The 19,037-nt window shown below is 42.9% G+C and overlaps 1 protein-coding gene and 1 long non-coding RNA gene across 6 annotated transcripts in view; both read left to right on the top strand.

Annotated features, from left to right (window-relative positions):
• trpm7 (transient receptor potential cation channel, subfamily M, member 7) overlaps positions 1 to 13,484 on the top strand; it is a 78,148-nt gene extending 64,664 nt beyond the window's left edge. For 3 of the 5 annotated variants that reach the window (XM_055921850.1, XM_055921849.1, XM_055921847.1), the window contains exons 30-42: positions 1,457 to 1,494; positions 2,455 to 2,486; positions 2,624 to 2,671; positions 2,952 to 2,978; positions 3,107 to 3,151; positions 3,305 to 3,370; positions 4,104 to 4,252; positions 4,433 to 4,567; positions 6,683 to 6,765; positions 6,912 to 7,117; positions 11,761 to 11,812; positions 11,976 to 12,082; positions 12,323 to 13,484. In XM_055921850.1, the coding sequence (XP_055777825.1) occupies positions 1,457 to 1,494; positions 2,455 to 2,486; positions 2,624 to 2,671; positions 2,952 to 2,978; positions 3,107 to 3,151; positions 3,305 to 3,370; positions 4,104 to 4,252; positions 4,433 to 4,567; positions 6,683 to 6,765; positions 6,912 to 7,117; positions 11,761 to 11,812; positions 11,976 to 12,082; positions 12,323 to 12,426 (1,092 nt within the window). In that variant the 3' untranslated portion in view covers positions 12,427 to 13,484. The remainder of the gene's footprint in view (positions 1 to 1,456; positions 1,495 to 2,454; positions 2,487 to 2,623; positions 2,672 to 2,951; positions 2,979 to 3,106; positions 3,152 to 3,304; positions 3,371 to 4,103; positions 4,253 to 4,432; positions 4,568 to 6,682; positions 6,766 to 6,911; positions 7,118 to 11,760; positions 11,813 to 11,975; positions 12,083 to 12,322) is intronic. The other 2 variants (XM_055921851.1, XM_055921848.1) reach the window with 1 other exon arrangement.
• Positions 13,485 to 13,609: 125 nt separating this feature from the next.
• LOC129854616 (uncharacterized) lies at positions 13,610 to 16,198 on the top strand. Its single transcript, XR_008759339.1, has 4 exons — positions 13,610 to 14,638; positions 15,108 to 15,205; positions 15,395 to 15,471; positions 15,770 to 16,198. It is a non-coding gene; the product is annotated as an uncharacterized LOC129854616 (long non-coding RNA).
• Positions 16,199 to 19,037: the final 2,839 nt, after the last annotated feature.

The raw sequence follows: 19,037 nt of genomic DNA, 5'->3' as shown, positions 1-19,037 counted from the left end.
CAACTGACTGACTGACTGACTATGACTGACTGACTATGACTGACTGACTGACTATGACTGACTGACTGACTATGACTGACTGACTGGCTACAACTGACTGACTACAACTGACTGAGTGACTGACTACGAGTGAGTGACTGACTACGAGTGAGTGACTGACTACGAGTGAGTGACTGACTACGAGTGAGTGACTGACTACGAGTGAGTGACTGACTACGAGTGAGTGACTGACTACGAGTGAGTGACTGACTACGAGTGAGTGACTGACTACGAGTGAGTGACTGACTACGAGTGAGTGACTGACTACGANTGACTGACTACGAGTGAGTGACTGACTACGAGTGAGTGACTGACTACGAGTGAGTGACTGACTACGAGTGAGTGACTGACTACGAGTGAGTGACTGACTACGAGTGAGTGACTGACTACGAGTGAGTGACTGACTACGAGTGAGTGACTGACTACGAGTGAGTGACTGACTACGAGTGACTGACTGACTACGAGTGACTGACTGACTACGAGTGACTGACTGACTACGAGTGACTGACTGACTACGAGTGACTGACTGACTACGAGTGACTGACTGACTACGAGTGACTGACTGACTACGTGTGACTGACTGACTACGTGTGACTGACTGACTACGTGTGACTGACTGACTACGTGTGACTGACTGACTACGTGTGACTGACTGACTACGTGTGACTGACTGACTACGTGTGGCTGACTGTACCACGAGTGACTGTACCACTGGCTGACTGTACCACTGGCTGACTGTACCACGAGTGACTGTACCACGAGTGACTGACTGTACCACGAGTGACTGACTGTACCACGAGTGACTGACTGTACCACGAGTGACTGACTGTACCACGAGTGACTGACTGTACCACGACTGACTGACTGTACCACGACTGACTGACTGTACCACGACTGACTGACTGTACCACGACTGACTGACTGTACCACGACTGACTGACTGTACCACGACTGACTGACTGTACCACGACTGACTGAGTGACTGACTGAGTGACTGACTGAGTGACTGACTGAGTGACTGACTGTATGCCTGACTGACTGTCTGTATGACTGTCTGGCTGTACGACCGACTGGCTGGCTGACTGTACGACCGACTGGCTGGCTGACTGTACGACCGACTGGCTGGCTGGCTGTACGACCGACTGGCTGGCTGGCTGTACGACCGACTGGCTGGCTGGCTGTACGACCGACTGGCTGGCTGGCTGTACGACCGACTGGCTGGCTGGCTGTACGACCGACTGGCTGGCTGGCTGTACGACCGACTGGCTGGCTGGCTGTACGACCGACTGGCTGGCTGGCTGTACGACCGACTGGCTGGCTGGCTGTACGACCGACTGGCTGGCTGACTGTACGACCGACTGACTGTACCACTGACTGACTGTATGACTGACTAACTGGCATGTTTTCCTCTCCTCAGGAGAGGGCTCAGGTCAAGACAGCTCAGGCCAGCAGTCTGTAAGTACCTGGCATGCATTCCTACCATCCTCCTGGTTTTTCAGCTGGGGTCAACTTACACTTACAGCCCTGGAAGAGTAGAGTAGATGAATTCACTTACAGCCGTGGGTCTAGTAGATCTCTTGGCTGTTGATCAGTTCAGTGTTCCCACGTAACCCTGGGCCAAGCCTGGCTTACCGTTACCATGGTGACCGGAAACAATGTTCCAATCACATTCCCAACACAACTATTATGGGGAGTGGATGGTTGCCCGTAGTGTTAGTATGTGTTCATTAATAGGTGATCTCCATTTTGAAGTAGTACTTTTTCTTCTACTACTTCTATGTGTTGGTAAACAAACTGAAATGGTGCATACTGCTACTTGGAGTGTGTTGTTTGAACAGGTATAAAGCCAAGGTTGGTGATCTACTGCCACCTGCAGTTACGGAATGTTTGCTCACAAGTATAATTCATTGGCTGATCCTTCCTGATGACCTGGAAGTCCCACTACTTTCAAATGATGGAAATCCTCAATGACAATGTACATGCAAAATGGGTTATTTCCAAGTTTTTTATTTATTTAACCTTTATTTAACTTGGCAAGTCAGTTAAGAACAAATTCTTATTTACAATGACGGCCTACCAGAGGGCAAAAGACATCCTGCGGGGACGGGTCTGGGATTTAAAAAAACACATATCACGTCGAGAGACACCACAACACTACATAAAGAGAGAACTAAGACAACAACATAGCATGACAGCAACACATGGAAACACTGCATGGTAGCAACACAATATTACTATAACAACATGGTAGCAACACAACATGGCAGCAGAACAACATGGTAGCAGCACAAAACATGGTACAAACAATTATTGGGCACAGACAACAGCACAAAGGGCAAGAAGGTAGAGACGACAACAAATGTAATGATCTCTATGAGGTGGAGGTTAATGTCCGTTGTGTGTTCTCTCTCTCAGCAGGGCACCAGGGGAGGACTCGGGTATAAATGGTATGTGTCCATTGGAACTTGCTGTCTGTACTATTACTGTAACTTGATAGTTCCTGATTTCTTTATCTGAGATGAACAGGCTGTTCACCTCTCTATTCACTTCTTTGGCAAATGATATTTTCTCTCCTTCCTCTCAGCTGCATCATGTCTCTACAGACACGCCCACCTGGGGAGCAGGAAGGATTGTGAGTGGCTGTGAACTTTCCCTTTAATAACTACTTCTAACTCCTTGAGATGTGAACCATCCCTTTAACTACATCTAACTCATTGTGATGTGATCTATCCCTTTAACTACGTCTAACTCATTGTGATGTGATCTATCCCTTTAACTACGTCTAACTCATTGTGATGTGATCTAGCCCTGTACCACTAAAATGAATTCACCTCTTCACCTCTACTTTTTCATTCTTATTCTCTTCCCTACATGCTTATTTCTTTCTTATTTTTTACTTGTACTTTTATTAGCAATAGTCATGAGAGGAGAGCTTGCAAGTAAGCATTTTGTTGTTGTGTACACTTCCTGTAACCATGCATATCACAATTAAACTTTAGATTTGATCGGATTGGATTTGAATAACTGACTTTAACATTTTTATTTGTCTTTTTTTTTTTTTTTTTAGCAATTGGTTCCCCTTTCAAGCCAATGGAAAGCTACCAATACTCAGGTGAGGTTTGGACCTTAAAGCATACTGTAGTCAGTCTCAAGTCACACCCTATTCCCCACTACATGGAGTAGGATGTCATTTGACTACTGTAGCATCCTGCCAATGTTGTGTGTATTTGACTCTGTGTGTGTGTGTTTGTTTCCCTCCCTGTAGCTGTGGAGCGTAACAACCTGATGAGGCTGTCTCAGAGCATCCCCTTCACCCCAGTGCCCCCTAGAGGTAAGATACAGTATTACACGTCCCCTTCACCCCAGTACCCCCTAGAGGTAAGATACAGTATTACACGTCCCCTTCACCCCAGTACCCCCTAGAGGTAAGATACAGTATTACACATCCCCTTCACCCCAGTACCCCCTAGAGGTAAGATACAATGTTACACGTCCCCTTCACCCCAGTGCCCCCTTGAGGTAAGATACAGTATTACACATCCCCTTCACCCCAGTGCTGCCTGGGTCCATTTCATCAGGCACCACACGGAGTCGGGTTTCAATTTCTTTCACGGACTGTGTCCTACTGTCTGACTCAGCTGTAGTCTATCTAGTTCAAAAGGACTGCGGTGTTGGGGTCACATCCGTTTCAATTCAGGAAGTAAACAGAAATGTATAAACAATGAGAGAGAACTGTCTCACCCCAACCCTGGAGAACTGGACATGTGACAGACGAGGTGACCCCACCCAGTCTGTTAGAACGAGGACATAAAGTGGGACATATCATGGCCAGTTAAGGGAGATAAGGAAGCCATTTTAACCTATAAATAATATTAATCATTTGGTGGGTGCTTATTTGTCCTATTTTATTATACAGGTGTGAATTGGAAATGTGTTTTTGCATATCCCAACTCCCCCTGACACACCCAAACCAGTTGAACCTATAAACCATCTATCCTGTGTGGCTGCAATTCTGTATTTAATACACACCCACACTCTCTGTGTGTGTGTGCTGCTCCCTGTAGGTGAGCCAGTAACAGTGTATCGTCTGGAGGAGAGTTCTCCCAACACCATCAACAACAGCATGTCCTCCTGGGCCCACAAAGGTCTCTGTGCCAAGATAGAGTTCCTCAGCAAGGAGGAGATGGGAGGGGGGCTGCGACGGGCACTCAAGGTACAGCTGGTGTGTGTGTGTGGTCACTACTGTCTAGTGTCTTCACTACATGTAACAGAGATGGAACTGAACATTAAAAAGTATTGCTATTGGTTTGTTGCTTTTGTTGTTGTTGCATTGTTGTACAATAATGTATTTCTCTGGAGGACAATAAACTATAACTATTTTATTGTACTCTAGGTGCTGTGTACGTGGTCGGAGTATGACATTCTGAAGCCAGGTCACCTGTATATCGTTAAGTCCTTCCTACCAGAGGTGGTCCAGACCTGGCAGAGCATCTACAAGGAGGACACTGTACTGCTGCTCTGTCTCAGGGTAGAGGAGAACACACTCTCACACACACTACGCTTTACCCAATGAGATATATATATACACTGAGGGTACAAAACTTTAAGAACACCTTCCTAATATTGAGTCTCCCCCCCACTTAAATCTTTTGTCTCGCCCATTCACCCTCTGAATGGCACACATACATAATCCATGTCTCAAGGCTTAGAAATCCTTCTTTAACCTGACTTCTCCCCTTCATCTACACTGTTTGAAGTGGATTTAACAAGTGATATCAATAAGGGATCATAGCTTTCACCTGGATTCACCTGGTCAGTCTGTGTCATGGAAATAGCCATGTGTTGTACACTCAGTGTGTTTGTTCCCTGATTCATTCCCAGTACTTAAACCCCTGAAAGGAGGAGTATGAATATGGCGACCTGGTGGCTTCAAAGGCTCTTATTGGCCAAGACATAGTGTCAGCTATCCAGGGTTTACAGTGCATTCGGAAAATATTGAGACCCCTTGACTTAAATTTTTTGCGGATGTATTAAAAATGTAAAACAGACACCTTATTTACATAAGTATTCAGATCCTTTGCTATGAGGCTCGAAATTGAGCTCAGGTACATCCTGTTTCCATTGATCATCCTTGATGTTTCTACAACTTTATTGGAGTCCACCTGTGGTAATTTCAATTAATTGGACATGATTTGGAAAGGCACACACCTGTCTGTGAGGTCCCACAGTTGACAGTGAATGTCGAAGGAATTGTCAGTAGAGCTCCGAGACAGGATTGTGTCGAGGCACAGATCTGGGGAAGGGTACCAAAACATTTCTGCAGCATTGAATGTCCCCAAGAACACAGTGGCCAAACTGAGCACTCGGGGGAGAAGGGCCTTGGTCAGGGAGGTGACCAAGAACCTGATGGTCACTCTGACAGAGCTCTAGAGTTCCTCTGTGGAGATGGGAGAACCTTCCAGAAGGACAAACATCTCTGCAGCGCTCCACCAATCAGGTCTTTATGGTAGAGTGGCCAGACGGAAGTCACTCCTCAGTAAGAGGCACATGATGGCCCGCTTGGAGTTTGCCAAAAGGCACCTAAAGGACTCTCAGACCATGAGAATCTCAGACCATGAGAAACAAAATGTTCTGGTCTGATGAAACCAAGATTGAACTCTCTGGCCTAAATGCCAAGCGTCACGTCTGGCGGAATCCTGGCACCATCCCTACGGTAAAGCATGGTGGTGGCAGCATCATGCTGTGGGGATGTTTTTCAGCAGCAGGGACTGGGAGACTAGTCAGGATTGAGGGAAAGATGAACGGAGCAAAGTGATCCTTGATGAAAACCTGCTCCAGAGCGCTCAGGAACAAAGTCTGTGGCGAAGGTTCACCTTCCCACAGGACAACGATCCTAAGCACACAGCCAAGACAACGCGGGAGTGGCTTCGGGACAAGTCTCTGAATGTCCTTGAGCGGCCCAGCCAGAGCCCGGACTTGAACCCGATCAAACATCTCTGGAGAGACCTGAAAAAAAACTGTGCAGCGACGCTCCCCATCCAATCTGACAGAGCTTGAAAGGATCTGCAGAGAAGAATGGGAGAAACTCCCCAAATACAGGTGTGCCAAGCTTGTAGCGTCATACCCAAGAAGACTCGAGGCTGTAATCGCTGCCAAAGGTGCTTCAACAAAGTACTGAGTAAAGTGTCTGAATACTTATGTAAATGTTATATTTCAGTTTAGAAATACATTTGCAAACACTTCTAAAACCCTTTTTTCGCTTTGTCATAATGGGACATTGTGTGTAGATTTGATGAGGGGGAAAAAATAATTGAATCCATTTTAGAATAAGACTGTAATGTAACAAAGTGGAAAAAGTCAAGGGGTCTGAATAATTTCTGAATGCACTGTATAAACTGTACGTCATTGGCTTCACCTCTGTGTACACACACACACTCTTCATAATGACACACCATAGCAGGACAACTCTATGGTTAGTTTTCCTTTTTAATGTATGATCATTTCCACCACCCTCTCTTCATCCATTCTATGCATCCTTCTTTCCTTCCTTGTCTATCCTTCCTTCCTCTGGTCTATTCAAGGCTATTCAATGTGGAAATACCTCACTGGCATCATTTCTCTCTCATTTGTTCTTTCTTGACAGGAAATCCAACAGCAGAGAGCTGCTCAGAAACTAACATTTGCATTCAACCAAATGAGGCCCAAGACAATCCCTTACTCTCCCAGGTAAACGAACACACCAGAGCTATATGGCACACTTCTCATTTAGCTGCTTGTTTTCAGTTGTCAGCTGCTAACCATAACAAATGTATGTCTTTTGACATTTTAAACATGAATTTCAGAAGACACAGTGCCTACCTCTCTCTCTGTAGGTTTCTGGAGGTGTTTCTGTTGTACTGTCACTCAGCAGGCCAGTGGTTCGCTATAGAGGAGTGTATTACTGGGGAGTTCAGGAAGTTTAACAATAACAACGGGGACGAGATTGTCCCAACCAACCTTCTGGAGGAGACCATGCTGGCCTTCAGCCACTGGACATACGAGTACACCCGGGGAGAGCTGTTAGTGCTGGACCTACAAGGTAATACTGACCTTCAAGCCCTAACCTTTAACCCCAGACCCTCCAGTAGGGTTGCAATTGGTCTGGAAATATACGGTAAATTTCCAGAATTTGTTGGGAAATTTTCCATGTGAAGTTAAGCCTGGGAATTTTGGCTTAAATTCATTTAAAAAAAAGTTAGCTTATAATAATGAACCTTTTTTTGTGCGATACACATAAGGTAATTCTAGGTCTTGTGGCATATTTTGTTTAAACTATCCCCAATTCAATGGAATTGCAACCCTCTGCATGCACAGTGCATTCTTCCATCACATGTACAGCTGATTCTCAAGATCTTGCACACTAATGAGATGCTGTTGAGCCCACACTACTACACTGTCTGAGCCAAGGACTACATGCTTTCTGGTACATTTTGATTACAATACTGGGTGGGGTGAATATATTTTATGACATACTTGATTTTTTTGTTAACTAGTAAATAGTAGCCTACAGCAAAATGTTTAAATAATTTCTACCTTGTTAACAATTTCTGCTAGTTAGTTTTGCTACCATGTGGGTTTTAGCTTGCTTGTGCCTGCTGACTGAGGAGTGTTAATTCACTTGTTTCCATACATGTTTAATTTTAAAACATTTATCTTACAAAGGAGTTGTTTAATCTAACTGCTTAACTATTTATCTGTACATGGAATTGTATTTATTTATTTTTTACTCATTTTTTTCTAATCTTAACAGGAAAATGCAACAGGCAGTATCTGATGTGTAGAGACATTACACTGCAGCTAATGTAGAAGGAAAAGCTGTGTACATTTGCAGATACTGTGCCAAATCGTATGTGAAGAATGCAACAGACGCAGAATCATCTGGCCAAGTGCACAAAGTTCCCTCAGCGCTCACAACAAGCAACCTCTGACAAAAGTCTCTACTTCTATTCAAGTTGAAAACGATGAATCAGACACCTTATCGATAGCAACAGCTCATGGTCCTCCTGGAATCAGAAGTTTTTTGACTNCAATAGAGGAACGTAGTCAGAGAAATCCTGATGAATGTCTTGCTCGAGCTGTGTATGCAACTGGTTCACCTCTGATGCTCACAGGCAATGTGTATTGGAAGAGATTTCTGAATGTTCTTCACCCAGAATACACACCTCCAACCAGACATGCTTTATCTACTCATTTGCTGGATGTAGAGTTCAACAGAGTTCAAGTGAAGGTCAAACAAATCATAGAGAAAGCAGACTGTATTGCAATCATCTCTGATGGGTGGTTGAATGTTCGTGGGCAAGGAATAATTAACTACATAATCTCCTCCCCTCAACTAGTATTCTACAAGAGCACAAACACAAGGGACAACATACACACCGGTCTCTACATTGCAGATGAGTTGAAGGCAGTCATCAATGACCTTGGATCACAGAAGGTATTTGCACTGGTGACAGACAATGCTGCAAACATGAAGTCCTACCCTCACATCACACCCATTGGCTGTGCTTCTCATGCATTGAATCTGCTCCTCAAGGACATCATGGCACTGAAAACAATGGATACACTCTTCAAGAAAGCCAAGGAAATGGTTAGGTATGTGAAGGGTCATCAAGTTATAGCAGCAATCTACCTCACCAAGCAACGTGAGAAGAATAAGAGCACCACATTGAAGCTGCCCAGCAACACCCATTGGGGTAGTGTTGTCATCATGTTTGACAGTTTCCTGGAGGGGAAGGAGTCTCCAAGAAATGGCCATAATCACAGTGTGCCGATATGGACAGCCCCATCAAGAGGATCCTCCTGGATGATGTATTTTGGAAGAGAGTAGTAAGCGGCCTGAAATTCCTGAAACCTATAACAGTAGCCATTGCACGGATTGAGGGAGACAATGCCATCCTGTCTGCTGTTCAGACTCTGCTTGCAGATGTAAGAGAAGAAATCCGTACTGCCCTGCCCACTTCACTGTTGCTCCAATCAGAGGAAACTGCAGTTCTGAAAAACATCAAAAAGCGTGAAGACTTCTGCCTGAAGCCCATACACGCCGCAGCGTACAATGTTGGACCCCAAGTATGCTGGCAAGAGCATCCTGTCTGGTGCAGAGTTCAACAAGGCCTATGGTGTCATCACTACCGTGTCTCGCCACCTTGGCCTGGATGAGGGCAAGGTTCTTGGCAGTCGGCGAAGTACACTTCCAAGCAAGGGCTTTGGGATGGAGATGCAATATGGCAGTCGTGCCAACATATCTCATCAGCCACCTGGTGGAAGGGACTTTGTAGATCTGAGCCTCTTCCCCATCATCCTCCAAATCCCAACAACATCAGCCGCCTCAGAGTGCAACTGGTCCTTGTTTGGGAACACACACACCAAAGCACGCAACAGGCTGACCACTGCAAGGGTTGAAAAATGTGTGGCCACCCGGGCAGATTTTTGGCTTTTTGAGACTGACAACGAGCCATCCTCAACAAGGTTTGAAAGTAACAGTAAATATGAGGCCTCTGAGTCTGATGTTCAAGAGGTGGACATTGCGGAGGTCCAGGGAGAAGACATGACACCTGACAGGAAGACCACCAAAGCCTTAGTTTCTAGACTATCATTATACAGACAGACGTTTGTAGAAAACATTTTTGGGAGATGCGATAGATCTTTGGGGATCATTCAATATTCAATTTCTTTTGTTGTTCAGTGAAATCATCCCATTTGAAGTCAACTCATTTAATTAAAGTTAAATTTGTAACTAAATCTTTTTTATTTCTATTGGAAGAATTTAATCATTTGCAATTATGTCTGCAGTTGTGGCCAAAAGTTTTGAGAATGACACAAATATTAATTTTCACAAAATCTGCTGCCTCAGTTTGTATGATGGCAATTTGCATATACTCCAGAATGTTATGAAGAGTGATCAGATGAATTGCAAAGTCCCTCTTTTCCATGCAAATTAACTGAATCCCCAAAAAACATTTCCACTGCATTTCAGCCCTGCCCCAAAAGGACCAGCTGACATCATGTCAGTGATTCTCTCGTTAACACAGGTGTGAGTGTTGACGAGGACATGGCTGGAGATCACTCTGCCATGCCGGTTGAGTTCAAATAACAGACTGGAACCTTCAAAAGGAGGGTGGTGCTTGGAATCATTGTTCTTCCTCTGTCAATCATGGTTACCTGCAAGGAAACGGGTGCCGTCATCATTGCTTTACACAAAAAGGGCTTCACAGGCAAGGATATTGCTACCAGTAAGATTGCACCTAAATCAACCATTTACCAGATCATCAAGAACTTCAAGGAGAGCTGTTCAGTTGTTGTGAAGAAGGCTTCAGGGCGCCCAAGAAACTCCAGCAAGTGCCAGGACAGTCTCCTAAAGTTGATTCAGCTGCGGGATCTGGGAACCACCAGTACAGAGCTTGCTCAGGAATGGCAGCAGGCAGGTGTGAGTGCATCTGCACACAGTGAGACAAAGACTGGTGTCAAGAATGGCAGCAAAGAAGCCACTTCTCTCCAGGAAAAACATCAGGGACAGACTGATATTCTGCAAAAGGTACAGGGATTGGACTGCTGAGGACTGGGGTAAAGTCATTTTCTCTGATGAATCCCCTTTCCGATTGTTTGGGGCATCCGGAAAAAAGCTTGTCCGGAGAAGACAAGGTGAGCGCTACCATCAGTCCTGTGTCATGCCAACAGTAAAGCATCCTGAGACCATTCATGTGTGGGGTTGCTTCTCAGCCAAGGGAGTGGGCTCACTCACAATTTTGCCCAAGAACACAGCCATGAATAAAGAATGGTGCCAACACATCCTCCGAGAGCAACTTCTCCCAACCATCAAGGAAAGGTTTGGTGACGAACAATGCCTTTTCCAGCATGATGGAGCACCTTGCCATAAGGAAAAGGTGATAACTAAGTGGCTCGGGGAACAAAACATCGATATTTTGGGTCCATGGCCAGGAAACTCCCCAGATTGACTTGTGGTCAATCCTCAAGAGGTGGGTGGACAAACAAAAACCCACAAATTCTGACAAACTCCAAGCATTGATTATGCAAGAATGAGCTGCCATCAGTCAGGATGTGGCCCAGAAGTTAATTGACAGCATGCCAGGGCAGATTTCAGAGGTCTTGAAAAAGAAGGGTCAACACTGCAAATATTGACTCTTTGCATCAACTTCATGTAATTGTCAATAAAAGCCTTTGACACTTATGAAATGCTTGTAATTATACTTCAGTATTCCATAGTAACATCTGACAAAAATATCTAAAGACACTGAAGCAGCAAACTTTGAAAATGTATATTTGTGTCATTCTCAAAACTTTTGGCCACGACTGTACTTATAATGTAAAATGTTTCTGTCTCCATATATGGTAAATGTATCCAATGCCAAAAACATCTACATTTAAATGGTATTAATATTAATTTGCATATTCCCGTTAATTCCCATATATTCCCACGGAAAGTTTCCACCTTTGAATATTCCCCAAAATGTGCAACCCTATGCTTCAGTGACTTGACATATGAGTATACTCAGGCAGAGCTGTTAGTGCTGGACCTACAAGGTAATACTGACCTCCAACCCCTAACTTTTAACCCCTGACCCTTCAGTGACTGAATATATGAGAACACCAGGGGAGAGTTGTGCTGGTCAAAATCCTGTAAATACAAGTCCCTCCCATTAGTAACTGCTATCTTTGTGTTTTTAGGAGTGGGGGAGATTCTGACTGATCCGTCTGTCATAAAGAGTGGAGAGAAGGGGTGTGTAAACCTGTTTGTTCTCACATTCAAAACTCATGTTTCACTTTGTTCCAAATATTTTATAACACTCCCATTCTATTTTAATCCATAGATCATACAACACTATATTTGTACCTTTTAGAATGCTCACATAATTAATAATGTTCTCTTGACTAATCTGTAGGTCATATGACATGATATTTGGTCCTGCCAACCTGGGAGACGACGCCATCAGAAATTTCCGGGCCAAACACCACTGCAACTCTTGCTGCAGGAAACTTAAACTTCCTGGTAGGGAATTCTCTCTCTTGTTTGTTTACCATTTACATCCGAGTGTGTCCATTACTATGGAGACGAGGTGAGCTTATCTTTTGCTATAAGGGCAGAGGACTGTGGGCGAGAGGGGACAATGCATATTCAAATATAAGGCTCTAGGACAATGGAGTAGTGGCATTTGTTATTTCAGCTTTATGTAGTAGATGGAAGCCTGGCTGTCTGCCTCATCTCTCTCCTCTTCCTGTGTCGCTTCAGATCTGAAGCGGAACGAGTACACACCGGACAAACTGATGCTGCCTCAGGACGAATCACACGACCCCGGAAGCGGGACCCGCCACTCAATGAGGCTCATGCTCTGATCCTATAGGACACAACCAGAGAGAAGAGGCCGGTGCTGTTATTCTATTGGCCAATGCCAGAGAGGAGGGAGGAAGAAGTAGTGCGCACAGCTCATGGCTAGAAGGGATCCAGCTTTTGTCAAATTAGCATCAGATTTGAGTTTTCTTTGCAGATTGGAACGACTTAACGCAGCAGGTTAGGAGAATTATGTTAATGTTAGGAAAATATCTAGGGTTAGCAAAAAATATATATACTTTTTTCATTCATTTGACAAAAGCTGGGTCTAGCCATGACACCTCATCCAATCAACTGGAAGAGCCACACCTGTGTTTCCATGGAGACGCATGCATGCAGAACTGTTACTTTTGTATCTGCCCAACCAAGGCCAATCAGCAACCAAGATGATTTCAAAAAATTAAAAAAATGTAAATGGGGAACAAAACTTTTTAAAGATGTTTTTTACTACAAGTTTATATGTTATGAGTGTGTATATATCTATATATAAATGGCTATCAACAGGTACAATATCATTGCATAAAGAGACAGTATGGTACTTCTGAACTATGAAAAGTTGCCTTGTATAAACTAAAGTGCATTGTCTGTCTGTAATGCAAGACTGTAAGGGTCAACCTGCTGAGATACAATTTGCAACACTTTATACAGAATGTCACCAGATACTTTTTTATAAATGTAAAATACATGTATTATTATGGCATTAGTGGTTCATATTTAATGAGAAGACACATGAATTTGAAAATCTTGTAAAATATGGGCAGATTGCAATGCAACTTTTACAGTACATATATGTAATAATTGTATTGTGTTGAACTCTTCTGAAATGTGTCCACTGAATATTGCTGATAGTTTTTAAATGTTACAATGCTGGTACTATTATTGTTATTTCTTTGTCATCACGTATTGAATGAGCAAATACCAATCCAGTGTATCTTATAGATACTTATATCTGCTACTGAGCAGAAGCAGATGCTGTTTTTTTCAGGGGAGTGTAGGGGTCTATTACTCTATACATGTTCTACTGTATAACATTTTAAATGAATAAAATGACAGTTATGTTCCATTCCTTGTACAGTATGATGCTGATACTGTCTGATGGGGATGAGGCCCCCACATTCTTCAGAAAGACTGCAGCTGCTGGCAGACAGACGCCCACAGAGAGAAACACTCTCTCGCCAGCTGGTAAAGAACCCAGTAGCCAACAGCTATTCATCAGTTACTCGTCTGTAACCCGACACCTTTACCCTACAGTTAGGTCTGGATGGGAACTCTTTCATCCTTTTCACAAACCTCATCTCCACCTACATCTTTAGAAGTTTAGGAACATCGATCAACAGTGATGAAACTCTTCTTGGTGTTGTCACAAAGTCCAGTGGAAAGCAACATTGTGTAAAATAATAGTATGTACAGTAATATGTTCATTTTACATCCACATTGCTGTTTGGTGGAGCTGCGTCAGAGCTGTCAAATCCACCAGTGGCTCCTGGCATTATACCTGAACTGGACATTGCCTTGGCTGCACGGAGTTAAGTTCCAACACTGGAATGTGAGATGTAATCTACATCTCGATTAGGATGATAAAACCCTTATTTTGTTGAATGATTTTTACATTTGAAAGTAGTTATTTCTATATAGGCTACACTTTCTCGTTCTGAACTTATAAAGCGAATGGGGGCAGGTGTGGCTTCATGAAGATGCCAGAGCAGCTGCTCACTGATTTGACAGCTCCAACACAGTTCCACTACCAAGTCATCCACTATGCAGGTGTCTGCTATCGCTGGTTAATGCTCTGATTGAATCTAGGCCTTAGTAGTAGTAATAAGTTAGCGGTAGTAGTTATTAGTGATAGTAGGCTTCCATATGTTTGTTGTTTTTATTTCTTATGAAATTGTAGTTCGCAAATTTCTGTGAAAATAGACAAAATGCTTTTTGATCTTTGGCCAATAGAGAGAGTAGAGTACAGTATATTCAAAGTCTGTGTCGAATAGCAGAAGATTTTTTTAAACCACTTCCTGTCTAGGCTTGATAAACCAGTCTACTTGTTACCTGGAGGGGCGTGGTTATATGGAGGCCAGTGAATCTGCAGTTTACTCACCTTGTTCGTAACAGTGCTCACCCTTAAGTCTCTTTCCCATTGCTCTCACACACAAACACATCCCAGAGGAGAAACTACCAAGAGAGAAGAATCATGTCTGTGGAAGTCCACATAGAATATTGGTAAGTTATTGTTTAATGTTTTACTACATCTGTTAATGTCTACTCTAAAATGTTATTAGGAGATCTGTTGTTATACCAAAGAAAACAACAGTGAGACCGTGTACAAACTGTCTGAATGTGTTGCTGTGGAACCAATAGAGTTCATATTGCCTAAGGTTATTGATTTAAAGAGTTTGCACACAAAAACAAAACATTGACATGATTTTCCAATTAGAGAAACTCATTATTTACATCATCAGTCTAACTTTTACCAACATTTCAACTACCCTCTCCATTTCTATTGTCCAGTGTAAAGTTATAGATATGACATGCTGTGTGACATGCCGAGTATGTAAGTAACTGCTGATGTAAGACGTCAATGTGTCGAATATGTCACTTCAAAACATTGTATGTTAAAGTGTGTGTGTGTGTGTGTGTGTGTGTGTGTGTGTGTGTGTGTGTGTGTGGTGTGGTGTGTTGTGGTCTGCAGTAGTGGATGAGGGTACGACTCTCGCTATCAGGACCTAGCATCTGCCATCAAGCGGAACGTTCCTGATGCGACGGTGACGGGAACCACGGGGCGGCGCTGTAAGTTACACACACAGCTTAAAATTACCCTGTCAGATAGTGACGTCACAGCTGTGCTTTACACACAGAACGACGTTACAGATCCCATCGGACTTCAACTGACTACACTGATGGTCCATCCATTAGATTTGATCAATACCTCAGTAGATTATTAAATTCTATTCTAACTGCTCATGGTTTGTCCTACAGCCAGTTTCGAGGTAACAATGAATGGTAAACTGGCCTTCTCTAAACTGGAGGCAGGAGGATTCCCAGACAGCAAGGAGGTGGGTGTTATTCCTGTTCTAAACAATAGGTGGCACCATATTCACAATGTATCTTCATGTATTGTCTGAGGTAAAGCTACAGTATCTGAACCTGAACAGTAGTTCAGAAGTGTTAAATCAGGGAGCATGGATAAGGCATGGGATCCAATCCCAGCCAAGTCATACTATTTCTTTAAGCATTTCATTGTACTGTATAGTATACTCCACGTGTATCCTGTGCATATAATATGACAAATATACCTTTATTTGATTTATCTCCTACATGCTCTCTGTAACATGTGCTCTACTGTCTGACCAGATGGTGGCGATGGTGAAGGAGGTGAGCCGCGGAGGAAAGGTTGAGAGAGTGAAGAAGAAGGATAATAAGTGTGTTCTCCAATAGATGAGTGGATATTAAGAGAGGGAGAGAAGGAGTGTTTTTTTAAGATCCTGGGTCCTGATCTGATTCTATTAATGATTGTTCACAATGAAACTAAGGATGTGCAACATGATGAAGTCTACAGTCATTTCAACTCTGTGATCTGAGGGAAATACTCTCATCCTGTGTCTCTGTTTTATACTGTCATGTCTTATGTTATTCCTTGTGTTATACAGACAAAGATATTATAGACTGACTAGCGTTTAGTTTTACATTCTAGAAATTATATTGTACTCAATGTAGACCTCTGCAGTTGTATAGGCTGTACGTGTATTTTTAAACGATCACATAAATTCTATGAATCAATTAGTATTGACTTTGTGTGTTGGGGGGGTGCTGTTGGACATTTACTGGTGTTGTGTTATTATTGGATCTTGTGCCAGGCAATCTTTCCCATCTTCACTTTGCCTCTTTCACTTTCTTTCTTACCGGGTGTGATGATGCAATAGATATACTGCCTTGGCCTTTATAGCGGTCAAAGGATTTGATTTGATCTGATTTTGTGTGTAGGCCGAGACTGGATTCTATCCTCAAAAATGTTATTCCTCTGTGTGTTATTTTATTGTAGAGTCTTTCGTTTTTATATGGCTGTATAAAGATGACAGTTTATGATCAAACTTGTGATAGAGATCACACTTCAGCCAAGAGGGGAATTTAATCCAGTTGTGATGAGGGAGAGGGAATTACCACTCTGCCATTTTGGAGTTTTACTACATTTTACCACCACTGTATTCCATGGAACTTAGAGCTGTTTATTATTCATTCTATCCACTCTATTAGCCTCTGTCAAATGCACTGTAATACATCTGATCTGTGATATCCTCCAGCATATTGGGGAATATTCTAGAATCTGACTCTTTCTACCCCTCTATCTCTCTGGCCCCCATCTAACCATGCCCTTTCAAGTAACAGGTGGATAGAGGGGGAGTCACTCAGCTTATCTGTAACAGTGCCCACCTGCTCTCACGTCTCTTTCGCATTTCTCACTCACACACACTAGAGAGAAGAATCATGTCTGTGGAAGTCCACATAGAATATTGGTAAGTTATTGTTTTACTACATCTGTTAATGTCTACTCTAAAATGTTATTAGGAGATCTGTTGTTATACCAAAGAAAACAACAGTGAGATCGTGTACAAACTGTCTGAATGTGTTGCTGTGGAACCAATAGAGTTCATATTGTCTCAGGTTATTGATTTAGAGTTTGCAAAACATTGACATGATTTTCCAATTAGAGAAACTCATTATTTACATCAGTCTAACATTTACCAACATTTTAAGTATCAAAGTAAATGGAATTGCTAAAATATACTCAAGTATCAATAATTTCAAATTACTTATATTAAGCTAACAGCACACTCAACACTCGGACATAATTTACAAACAAAGCATTTGTGTTTAGTGAGTCCGCCAGATCAGATGAAGTAGGGATGAACAGGGATGTTTTTTCTCTTATGTGAATTGGACCAGTTTCCTGTCCTGCTAAGCATTAAAACTGTAATTAGTACTTTTTGTAAGGGAAAATGTCTGGGGTAAAAAGTAAATTATTTTCTTTAGGAATGTAGTGAAGTAAAAGTAGTCAAAAATAGAAATAGTAAAGTGAAGTACAAATACCCCAAATAAACAATTTAAGTAAAAAGATTTTAAACTACTACTTAAGTACTTTACACCACTGCTTGCACTGCCAGTGTGTCACTGTGTAATAGCAGTAGGATGTTGATTTGTGTATAGAGCAGATATTTCCTTCTCTGATAATTCAGAACCTGGTGGGATAGAGAGATAAAGGAGTGAAAGATTGGTAGATGAGGATCTGGACAGGAAGCCTGTGGTAGATTGGTGCTCTGATCTCAGGCGGTATGAGATTTTATCTGTCCGTGATGCTGCTGGAGTGTGTGGATGTTACCTGGTAAAGTGCAGTGTGTGTGTGCCCTGCTCCCCTATAACCTTCCCAACACACTCTATACCAACTGATTGATTTAATTTATTTGATCACTTAAAAACACATGTACAACTGCAGAGATCTATATTGAGTAGAATATAACTTCTAGACTATAAATCTAAATGCTAGTCTAATATAATATCCCTGTCTGTATCCTGAAAGAAAAACAGGAATAACAACATAACAGTATAAACCAGACAGGATGAGAGTATTTTCCTTAAATCACAGACCGTTGAAATTACTCTAGGGGCTCCCGGGTGGCGCAGCGGTCTAAGGCACTGCATCTCGGTCCTAGAGGCGTCACTACAGACCCTGGTTAGATTCCAGGTTGTATCACAACCGGCCGTGATTGGGAATCCCATAGGGCGGCACACAATTGGTCCAGCATCGTCCAGGTTTGGCCGGGGTAGGCCGTCACTCAAGAATTGGTTCTTAACTGACGTGCCTTGTTTTATTTAACTAACTCTAGTCTCCATGTTCACATCCCTAGTTTCAATGTGAACAATCATTAATAGAATCAGGTCAGGACCCAGGATCTTATAAAACACTGTCCTCCTCTTATCCTCCTGCTCTCCACTCATCTACTGGAGCAGGGTTTCCCAAACTCGGTCCTGGGCCCCCCCCTGGGTGCACGTTTTGATGTTTGCATTAGCACTACACAGCTGATTCATATAACCAACTCATCAACAAGCTTTGACTATTTGAATCAGCTGTGTAGTACTAGGGCAACAAAAAAATTCCACTCAGGGGGGTCCCCAGAATTTAGAATAGAACATAATAATCTGAGGTATTGATCAAATCTAATGGATGGACTATCAGAGTGAAGTCCGATGGGCTCTGTAACGTCGTTCTGTGTGTAAAGCACAGCTGTGACGTCACTATCTGACAGGGTAATACAAGCTGTGTGTGTAACTTACAGCGCCGCCCCGTGGTTCCCGTCACCGTCGCATCAGGAATGTTCCGCTTGATGGCAGATGCTAGGTCCTGATAGACTCGTACCCTCATCTACTACTGCTGACCACAACACAAACACACCGTTACACACACTGCATGTTGGAACTTTACACTGGCCAATAGAAATGGAGAGGGTAGTTAAGTATATTTAAAACCAAAAACAACATTAAACACCCATACACACCCATCTGCCACATGTAACACAGCTACTGTAAGAGCAGATGTCAAACTCACAGCACAAGAAAACATCCGGTT

Source organism: Salvelinus fontinalis, chromosome 4 (assembly GCF_029448725.1).
Source record: "Salvelinus fontinalis isolate EN_2023a chromosome 4, ASM2944872v1, whole genome shotgun sequence".
Classification (NCBI taxonomy): domain Eukaryota; kingdom Metazoa; phylum Chordata; class Actinopteri; order Salmoniformes; family Salmonidae; genus Salvelinus; species Salvelinus fontinalis.
Note: the sequence above shows the minus strand (reverse complement) of the source record. Positions and strands in the feature narration are given on the sequence as shown.